General features: G+C 37.0%; 2 protein-coding genes across 2 annotated transcripts; one reads left to right on the forward strand and one right to left on the reverse strand.

The window, feature by feature from the left end:
- On the forward strand, nt 520-3,045 carry LOC109222992 (bidirectional sugar transporter SWEET3b). Its single transcript, XM_019387268.1, has 7 exons — nt 520-674; nt 795-831; nt 931-1,153; nt 1,269-1,430; nt 2,317-2,436; nt 2,533-2,768; nt 2,886-3,045. The coding sequence occupies exons 1-6, from the start codon at nt 638-640 to the stop codon at nt 2,734-2,736; spliced, it is 783 nt and encodes a 260-aa protein (XP_019242813.1). The 5' UTR covers nt 520-637; the 3' UTR covers nt 2,737-2,768; nt 2,886-3,045.
- On the reverse strand, nt 4,416-6,924 carry LOC109211097 (pentatricopeptide repeat-containing protein At2g13600-like). Its single transcript, XM_019374600.1, has one exon. It carries the CDS (start codon nt 6,652-6,654, stop codon nt 4,453-4,455), a length of 2,202 nt encoding a protein of 733 aa, XP_019230145.1. The 5' UTR covers nt 6,655-6,924; the 3' UTR covers nt 4,416-4,452.

An 11,341-nucleotide genomic window follows, 5' to 3' on the forward strand; every position in this document is an offset into this window, starting at 1 on the left:
CCTCTACTCTCAACCAGAGTATCGAGGTTTGAGTTCTGAGAATAAAAAATAATTGGATCAATCTGGTGAGTGGGTTCGAAATAACCCAATGAAACAAAAATTGAGACACACCTGTGCCTGACGTGAAAGTGAAACCACCTGAATATTAGCGTTTTGCATAAAAAATAAGTGGATAGTGGAAGTCCAGTAACATCTTCCACCCAACAGATAGAACCAACATATATATCTTGTAGTAAAATAGAATTTCTTCAAACTTATGCTTTTCCTTTTGCATGCATCTCGTTCCCTCCTTCTATCTTATTATATACCCATAAATTAAAGCGTTTTTAAATGGAGCATTTACATTTAACAAATTATTCCATATAAAATACACAAGCTAACCAATTTTAATTTCCTACCACAAATTTTTCTTTTTTCTTTTATTTTGATATTGATTGGTCAGCTTCCACCCACAAATTTGGATAGATGTAGACAGCACTTCCTCTCTTTCTTAAGCAAAACCCATAGTATTTATACCTTAGAGGAATACAAAACAGTTCAGAGACAACCACCTTAAATATACTTGCTTCTTAATTAGCAGGTCTTCTGAGCTAGTTTTATCGTCCTCATTCATATATATTTTTTCTCTCCAAAAGAAATGGCTGATATGTTGCGTTTGGCAGTAGGAGTAATGGGTAAACCACACTTTTATTTAACTCCACTTTTCTTTTCCATATCTAGGAATAATTTTTATATATATAGTAATTAACTAGTATTACATGATATATTAACGTGCATGGTTTTATTTGTCCCAGGGAATGCCGCCTCCATGTTGCTCTATGCTGCACCTATGTAATTACTTATATATTCATATAATATTTCAGATCATAACATGCTATATATCGTTTATATATATATATACAATGACATTTTTTTCCCTGTGTTTGGCAGACTTACTTTCTCTAGAGTTATAAAGAAAAAGAGTACCGAAGGATTTTCATGCGTACCTTACGTACTAGCATTGTTCAACTGTTGTCTCTACACATGGTATGGGTTACCAGTAGTAAGTTATCGATGGGAAAATTTTCCAGTGGTTACTATTAATGGAATAGGGATTCTTTTGGAGATCTCTTTCATTCTCATATATTTCTGGTTTTCTTCCGCTAAAGGAAAGGCAAGTAGAATATATCTCAATTTTCTGAATATGGCACGTTATTATTATTATTATTATTATTTGTATAGCATAGTGCAATATTAATTACTTAGTTTTTTTTTCTTCTGAAAAGCAGAAGGAGGTAGCTAAAATGGTGGTGCCTATAATTCTAATATGCGTGGCAACAGGAATTATATCTGCATTTGTATTTCATGATCATCGCCGTCGCAAGGTTTTTGTAGGGAGCATTGGACTGGTAGCTTCAGTGGCTATGTATGCTTCCCCTCTAGTTGTTGTGGTAAGTCTTTTTTTTTGTTTTTTCATGACTTTAACTTCTCATTCTCGGCATTGAGTCCACATATAATTAATGTATAAATTTAATTTTTACGCCATCAATCAGCAACTTAAGTTGACTTAAAATAAAAATGTTCGTGACTACTCTAATAAGGAAATCTGAAAAACATAGTTAAATTGAATTGATAGTGAACTTTTTTTTTTTTTACTGTACTATATATATCTTAAATCTTTTATTCGTTTACGTTTTTCCCCCCGTAAAGTACTACTAGTAGCAGGGCAGGGGCGGATTTAGGGGTGGAAGGGTGTTCACCCGAACCCCTTAGCCAAATAATTACACTGTACATGTAAGGCAAAATCTGTTTTGTATCTCTATATATTATGTTTTGAATTCCCTTGGCATAGCCCAAAAGCATAGCTTAGTGGTTAAGGGAGTTCAAAATCTTTTGTAAGGTTATTGGTTCTATTCCCACTAGCTACAAGGTTAACTTTTTTCTTTTTTTGAACCCCTTGACGATAAACCTGCGTCCGCCACTGATTAGTAGTTTAAGTTTTTATGTATTATGGGGCTTGTCTCGCAATCTAATGGGACACATGCACCATGAGAGGGACTTATTAAGTGGACTATCTAATTATAGATATCCATCGGATATATTAAATTAAACTAATAGGAGTAATTATTGTCTCGACAGACGACAGTATCAACCAAAATGTTAAAGCACTTATACGTTGTAAAATTTCTTACAAGATTCTAATTATAAGTTTATACAGGTTGCTCATGAGCATGATGATCACTAGACCCCTTCAATTTTTTTTTAAAATCTTTTTGTCTATTTCGATTATATTTAATTAAATTATTACTCATGTACGTGCGTACTAATTGGGTGCAGAGACAAGTGATAAAGACAAAGAGCGTGGAGTTTATGCCATTTTACTTGTCATTTTTCTCATTTCTTGCTAGTTGCCTTTGGATGGCCTATGGTCTCTTGAGCCATGATCTCTTTCTAGCGGTTTGTATATACTACCTTGAATCTTTTTCTTTTTATTTTTTCATAAATTCAAAGCTAGATGAATAGTGTTATAATATCAACTATTTGTCATTTCAGTCTCCAAATCTGGTGGGAACACCACTGTGTATCCTGCAGCTTATACTGTATTGCAAGTACCGAAAGAACCCCATAAAGGATTTAGAACCAAAGAAATGGCCAAATTTGGAATATAACGATGAGAAAATCAAGCAAGAATTCCCATTGGATGAGGTAAAAGAATCGAAGTTAATTGTCACTGAGAATCTCAGTACCAAGATTTGAAGAGCTAGCTTAATTTTCGTAATTTACTCAAGGTAAGGTATACTATACATATTCTCACATTGTGTGTTGCCATCTATTTGTTTCATTCTTGTTATCTATTGGTAAGTAATAATAAGAGTTTTGTTACCATTTTATTTTTGGACAAGCAGGTAAAAACTTACTCGATCAAGGAGTTGCCCTCACCAACGTTCAGAAAGAGGACCAAGAAATATTTGCATGCATTGCTTAGTCTGTTCTGTAACTCTTAATTCTCTCGAGAATTGAAAGAATTTATTTTGTGCCTCAAGCTTCTACTTTTCTTTCATTTTTCTTTTTTTGTCATTTTCACTTTAGTTTTGAGCTATATAGTTGACCCAGCAATCACGTATTTTACTCTGCTTTATAAAATAGAGATTATTCTATAATTGTGACCCCTTCAAAGAAATCTGCTTTAAGCCATAAAGTTTAGTATAAAATCTTAAATTATTTCTTGACTCATCAGTCATGATTAAGGAAAGACTAATATACGAAAGATAATCAAATACTGCATCCACGATATCCACTACTAGTCGTTTTTTTAGTTGGAAGAAAGAAAAGGATAATAATAATTTTCTTTGATGTGGAATGACTAGGAGAGAAAGGAAAGAAGAGGTTTTCTTAGAGAGGACAGTTGAGCAGAATTTCAAAAACCATAGAGTTCTTGTTTATGACCTTGTTTCTCCCTAGGGCCTAAACTTCAGCCACACATCAAAACTCCAATTCCTACTGTTGATTTTTTGACACAATTGCCAGACAGTATCCTATTCCTATTTGTGTCATTCGCCCAAAAAAATTTTAGGGACTAAAAGGAAAGGAGAGGAATTTTAAAGCACGCTCGACAGGATTTTCCTTAAGCGCCAGAATTTAAATACATTCTGGGCAAGATTTCCCTTAACAACTGTTATGGTGATTCTCAGGATTTTGCCAGAATGCTGAAAAATTAGTCAAAATTACTGGCGCTTCAAAGTTATGGCGCTTAAGTAAAATTCTGCCCAACAAGAGCTTTTTCCCAAAAATGCATCAGAACTACCAAAAAAGAACAGAAAAGCATCAGATTACGCCAGGAAAGTGAATGCAGCTCCAAAAACTAATAGTCGTACTGTTTTGTAAAATATGAGATTTATTCCAAAACAGCATCAGAATTACCAAAAAAGATCAGAAAAGCATCAGAATTTTGCTGGGAAAGTGGACACAGCTCTAGAAGCTAATATTCCTACTATTTCTTAGGAATATGAAATCTAAACCACTTTGTGATCTATAATGTCAGAGGATAATGAAAGAATATATACTGAGGACCCGTCAAAATTGTTGAAGACTGTATGAACAAGACCGACAATATCTCAGGATATATCAACGCCTACTGAACCTGTGCCTTTGAGACCAAGTACTATTTTCGACATGCATTAATCTGGACAGAAGAAGGCCTCATATACAAGGATCAGCCATTACGAATCCAGGACTAATTTTTATCTCAGGCACCCAAAGCGAGGCAAGATCTAGATATTTTTTTTAGAAAAAAACTGGGGAAAACTGAGTAAAAGCATAGAGAAGTCAAAATGATGAAACAGCAAGAACACAAATTTTAGGTGATGCTATGGATTCATCATGATGCTAGTTGCAATTTTTTGGACAAAAAACTAATAACATCAATTAAACACCGCGGATGTTCTGCAATACCAATATAATTAGGAGGATTAACTAAGATAGTAACTCCCTTTCCCAATATAATCTTGAAGAAGTACAATCAAAATTAATTTCGGAGTTCACATTTGCTGTTAGGTTTTCCAAAGTCGAGTAAATTATATCACAAAAATGATGTGTTCTATCATCTACATAAAAAAATTGAACCTTGTTGTTTAGTTCAATCCAACTATATCCAGGATCCTTCTTATACTGCAGATTTCTCAATACTTTCCTCGCTCTCATCTTCTGCAACCACCGGCCAAATCCTGCATACATATTGGACATGATAACACAGCCGGATGTAGACTTGGGATCCAATGAGAACAGTTTCTCAGCCACCCTCTCACCAATTTCCACATCCATCCAGAACCAACAAGCATTAAGCAGTGCAACAAAAATAATGCTATCTGGTTCAATATGCATTCTGTTAACAAGCTTCTCAGCTTCATGTAGATGGCCTGATCTACCAAGAAGATCTACCAAGCACGTGTAGTGTTCCAGGGTGGGTGTTATACCATATTGTTCTTGCATAACGTGGAAAAGTCTCGTGCCCTCCCCCACTAAACCTACACGAGTACAAGCCAATAAGACACCCACAAAAGTTGCTGAATTTGGATCGATTCCTTCGTCTAACATTTGGTGAAAACATTTAAGCGCCTCAGAGCCAAGCCCATGATGTGCATACCCATTAATCAGAGCTGTCCATGCTGCTACATTAGGAAAAGCAATGCTGTGAAACGACGCTTGAGCATCACCAAGGCTCCCACATTTGGAGTACATGTCAACAAGAGCTGTTCCAACATAATTATTGAATCCGAATGGAGTTTTAATCAAATCTGCGTGAATCAATTTACCTTGCTGAAGTGATCCAAGGCAGGAGCAAGCGTGAAACAGGACAGCAAATGTTGACCTAGTTTGGCTAATTGCTAACCTTCTCATGGTCGTATACAACTTTAACGCACTCTCATGTTGATCATTTTGGGTATATCCTGAAATCATAGAATTCCAAGTAACAGAATTTTCCTTTACTTTGGCTTCTTCAAAAAGCTCTACAGCTTTATCGATTCCACCATTCCTTGAGTACACAGTAATCATGGTATTAAGGGAAATTAAAGTTCTTTCCGGCATCTCCAGAAACAACTGTTTTGACTCCTCCACTAGGCCAGACATGGCATATCCTTTGATCATCAAACTGTATGAAGCAGGATCCCGCTTGATTAATCCGTTAAACAGTGATCGAGCTACCCCAATCCTGCCTGCCTTGATTAGCCCTCCAATCAGCAAGTTTGAATCATTTAAGGAAGGATTAACTAGTGCACTATAAACCAACATAGCATCATCAAGAACCTCACAATTACAATAAAAATCAACCAGTGCACCAGAAACTGAATTATCCCACTCAAACCCAAGCTTCACTACCAACCCATGAAGTGCTCTACCCTCACATAAAGATCCCAATCTACCGGAAGCCCTCAAAACACTGTCCAAGGTGAATTCATTCGGGACCACGTTATCATCCTCTCTCATTGACCTAAACAACTCTAAAGCCTTGTGACATCCACCTTCCACCTTTGAGTATCCAGAAATCAAAGTGGTCCAAGCAACAACATCATGGGTCGGCATTTTCCTAAAAATCTCAAAAGCATCAGTTAGCAGGTTACATTGAACATATCCCGCAAGCATCAAGCTCCATAACAACTCATTCTCCTGATGCAACACATCAAATACCATTCTCGCATCTTCAATTTCACAACAAGTGGAGTAAAGATACAATAAAGCACTACCCACAAAACGAAAACTTTGATATCCAGATTTCAAGACTAGCCCATGGACTTGCTTGCCACGACTGAGCGACTGTGATCGAGCACAAACACTTAGCACTGAGGAAAAAGTTGATTCATTTAGCTCCATATAGCTGCCATGCATCAAAGAAACTAACTTTAACGCTTCGGTGAACTTTCCCCATTCGGAATACCCAGAAATCGTGGTATTCCATGAGACAACGGTTCTCTCAGGCATTTCATCGAACAACTTTCGAGCTTGTTCAATTGAACCCTCTTTCATTTGCTCTGTTATGGCTTTGTTAGTGGAGACAACGACGTTGGACTTCGATGGCGGAGCATTATTTCTATAGTAGCATATGTTCGAAAAAAATCTCAGACTCCCTTTCCAGCGGTGATGCTTCCAGGGACCCGTAAATAATGGGCTTATAATCATCTCTTTATTCTTACTATCCTGTCAAAGCAAACGGAGGCGACTGTAAAAATAAATTTTCAAGATGGTTGCAATCTACGAGTTTTGGTCAGATGATACAGTTTCTCCTCCGTAAAAACTCATGCAGACACATGAATTTGGTCGTTTTTGGGAGTTAATAAATAAGGTTAATGCTCAACTTATAGCATAGTTGTAGACTTGTAGTAGTTCAATAATCAATTTACTTTTTCTAACCATAAAATGACTCAAGTTTATTTGGACAAAATAGCCATTTTAACTGTTGATTAAAAATCAGCCATTATTTTTAAACTAATCAGAATTAAATCACTCTTTAATGGAGTAATAATATTTGAACAATAATATCCCTCCACACATCGTTGGCACACAACGACTTCTTTATAACATCGTCTTTTCTTCTCCTTCTCAAACTCACAAGAGTTTTATTTGTAAAAATTCGAATTCCAGGACATAAGTTTAAACTTCTATAAGTAAACTTTAGTATACTTTAATTTGCAATTCAAAATTTCAAGAAAATGTCATCATAATGATATTAGGCATATTTTTACGATATTTTAATATCGACTTGCCCGTATCTATATTTATCTATATCTATATCTATATTATTATAAATGTAGGAAGCCCAAAATTTAAAAGTTAAATTACATAAATACCCTTCTAAGTAAATTAATATCTTTCTTACAAAGTTTGAAGAAAAAAAGGCAACGGTTCACGCTATATGTACAGTCATACCTATTAGCGGAAATAACCTACAAACAAACTTTTGTGTGGCACCATATATATTTTGACTATCCGTTTCATATTACATTCAGTTTTATCCCAAGACCACTTTGAGAAAAAATTATATTGAAGTAATTCCAATAACAAAAGCCACTCCAGAATGTAGCATGACATAATAGAAAGGGTAAAGATGGGTGTTATTTTGTTGGCAGAGTCATGAGAGCAAATCTCCAGTTATGATTAAAAGAAAAGGTCTATTTGGCAACATTTTGATTCATATTATAAATAGTTATTTTAATACGATGGTGGCGGATTATAGGAGATGAACCATTCTCTTGGCTTGGACGAGAAATAGGAAATTGCACAATCACATATGATCTGTCACGACCCAAAATCCAAAAATCGTGATGGCGCCGGACACCACTGTCAGGCAAGCCAACACTAAGTAGTTAATTAAATTCTCGTTTTAATATTTTTTAAATCATAAATTTTCCTTCAATTTAACTATTATAAAGATGAACTTTACAGAATAATCAATAATATTTTCAAATCTTAATACTGAATATCCCGTAATCATCCCAGAACCCGGTGTAACAAGTGCATGAGCATTTCTTGGAATTTAAAATATAATACAATAATTGTCCGGAATACAAATTTGGACAGAAAAGAATATACAAGTACTCTGAAGGAGACTCTGCTGGCTTCGGATCGTCTCATAAGATGCAGCTCACCTAAGTCCCGTATCAACGGCGCCGTTGCGCCCATAAGGCCACTGAACACACATGTGCCTGTACAACAAAATGTACAGCAAGTGTAGTATGAGTACGAAAATAACGCGTACCCAGTAAGTATCCAGTCTAACCTCGAAGTAGTGACGAGGGGTCGACTCCGACACTTACTAGTGGTCCAATAATATGATAATATGAAATTCTAATAAGGCAAGATATACAACGATAAAACTGAAAACAAGAAATAACTGAACAAGTCTTCACCATATTTAAGAACCTAATTCACTTACTTCTGTTAAAACAAATGATCACACTAATAATGAATTTATGTCAATTATAAAAGGGACTTCCAGTTCTATTATCACACACGAATTTCTCCGAGAACGTTTGGTCAGATCCACCATAAATGTAAACTATACACTGCCGAGGGTCGAACGGCTCGAACCATAGATGCATCCATTACCCCGCTCGCGAATCATACATGCGACACAATCAAATATAAATTTAATGACTTACCCCGCTCACGGATCATATTTGTGACGCAGTCACACATAGATTTCTTAAGTTATTATGATATTCTTCCATTCTTTTCAAAATACGAAGTTCAAATAAAAACTTTTAAGATCCCAACTTTTCCTCAATTCCAATTCCTTTCAAAACATTTAATAGGCAAACTCAATCTCGCTCCCTCTCAAGGCAAACAGATAAAACATAAATCAATAACATTATCAACAAGGCATGATGTAAGCCTAAAACTATCTGGACATAGGCATAGCTAGTAGCTACGTACGGATTCTCGTCACCTCGTGCGTACGTAGCCCCCCCACAAATAGAATCACATAATAATTTAGTTCACCTATGGGGTTAGTTTCCTCTTACAAGGCTAGAAAGGAGACTTACCTCGCTCCGAAGCCACTTTCCTGTCCAAGACTATGTTCAAACCCTCAATTTGGTGCCGAACAATCCATAACTAATCAAATAGTGTATAAACTAATCAATACATGTTCGAAAATTCATATTCCAACTATTAACGTGATTACCCAACCCAAATGTAAGATTCCTAAAATTCACCCTCGGGCCCACATGCCCGTATTCCTAAAAGTTTTCGAAGAGAGTAGTTATCGATAACCTTATAAAGTCAAATATATGATTTTTTACCAAATTCCATAACCATTTTCGTGGTCAAATCTCATTTTTATCCAAAATCTAGGTTTCCATCTAAACCCTTGATTTCACCAATTTTTACATGTTAATCTATCCGTAATCTATGTATTAAACTCATGTTGTGTAGAAATTACTTACCTCAAAGTGCTAGGTGAAAACCCTCTTCCAAAAGCTCTAAAAATCGCCCAAGAGATGAAAGGAAATGAGCTAAATGGTCTAAGTCTCGCAATTAATAAGCTGTGCACAGGCCTTAGACATAGCATTTGCGACACCTGGTTCGCAAATGCGAAGGTCGCAAATGCGACAAAACCATCGCAAATGCGAACATGAGCCTCCACTGCCAAGGTCGTAAATACGACCAATGAGTCGCAAATGCGGACTCTACTGAGGTCGCAAATGCGACCAAAATATCGCAAATGCGAACTCTATCCCAGGTTAGGCTCAATCGTAATTGCGAAGCCCTTCTCGCATATTCCAGGTTCGCAAATGCGAACAAATTCTCGCATTTGCAAGACCTGCAACTGCTGCCAAGAAACACCAGAAAAAACTAGAGTTTTTTCATCCTCCCGAACGTCCGAAACTCACCCGAGCCCTCGGGGCTCCAAACCAAATACCCCCACAAGTCTAAAAACATAACACGAACTTGCTCGAGGCCTCAAATTACATCAAACAAAGTCGAATTCATGAATCGCACCCCAATTCATGCTTAATGAACTTTAGAACTTCAACTTCCACATTCGATGCCGAAACCTATCAATTCACGTCCGATTGACCTCAAATTTTGCACACAAGTCACATTCGACATTACGGACCTACTCAACTTCCGGAATAGGAATCCAACCCCGGTATAAAAAAGTCCACTTCCGATCAAACTTCTCAAAAACCTTCAAATTTCTAACTTTAGCCAAATGACCCGCAACTAATTAGACAACCGAAAAGGTATTATGAACCTTCCTATGAAATGGGAAACAAAACACACACGAATAGATAAAGGGGACTGTACTCAATATTACACTGTTGCGGCGTGCAACCCGATCCAAACAACATACCCCTGGCGGCGTGCCACCCGATCCACACATAAAATCTATATAAGGAGATACTTACCGAGCTAGAATGCTCATTACTACAAAATACCCGAATATCGGCCACAAGCACGCTAAGTGCATAATACCATCCTTGGGGAGACAGATAGCACCATACGCCACAAAACTCAAGCACAACTAAGGTACGATATATGATCTAAATCTCGAGAGCCATCCTGCTCACATAACACCATCGCTATGGAGAACCTCAACTCGTATGAAATTCATCAAGCCATTTCACAACTCATACGGCACAATATAGTATTACATGAAATAGCCGGAGACGAAATAACATCCAACGTACGAATACTCCACCACAAGGAGCGCTATGCTGAAATGAACACCTCCGGCCCGATATATAGCCCACATTCATATCTTGATCCATCCACGGACCTCAAGCAGATTCTGATCGCACCGTACTAGTCTAATAACCTTTCAAGGGTTCATAATAACCCTTTTTCCCATACACACAAAAACAACCATCATATCCGGAACAAACCTCCATAGTCCACAACCAAATGAACCGAGCGCCCTCCAGGCATAAATTCTCACATGAACAATAGTACCACAATCTCCATACTTGGTTCCGATCTTCGATCAATCAAGTGACTATATGTTACACTTATACAATTTTCCTATGGGACATGCTCCCACGACCTTCCGCACCAGATAACAAGTCTGCACATCCATACCCCCGGCCACACAAATGCTGTAAAGCAAATCAAAAATCCGAAATCAGTACTAAAAGCCTCTTACACAGGACACCGATCTCAGGTGAGGCTAAATGACAATACCAGCTTAATCTAACCATCTGAATCCTTTGGCCGCTCATCCGAGTTCTTGACATTCTTGTCGACACCAAACTGCAACCTTGATCCTCAACTTCCGAATCCCATGTCGTTCACTGCACTTAATCATGCCAATGCGCAAGAGTACAAGAATTTCATCTTAACTTCTGAACTTCTAATAAGGTAAACA

Source organism: Nicotiana attenuata, chromosome 2, assembly GCF_001879085.1.
Source record: "Nicotiana attenuata strain UT chromosome 2, NIATTr2, whole genome shotgun sequence".
In the NCBI taxonomy this organism is placed as follows: Eukaryota; Viridiplantae; Streptophyta; class Magnoliopsida; order Solanales; family Solanaceae; genus Nicotiana; species Nicotiana attenuata.

Coding starts and splice junctions, on each gene's coding strand:
- LOC109211097 (XM_019374600.1), bottom strand. CDS start 6,654: ATGATTATAAGCCCATTATTTACGGGTCCCTGGAAGCATCACCGCTGG.
- LOC109222992 (XM_019387268.1), top strand. CDS start 638: ATGGCTGATATGTTGCGTTTGGCAGTAGGAGTAATGG. Junction 675..794: donor TTTGGCAGTAGGAGTAATGG/GTAAACCACACT, acceptor TATTTGTCCCAG/GGAATGCCGCCTCCATGTTG. Junction 2,437..2,532: donor GCCATGATCTCTTTCTAGCG/GTTTGTATATAC, acceptor TTGTCATTTCAG/TCTCCAAATCTGGTGGGAAC.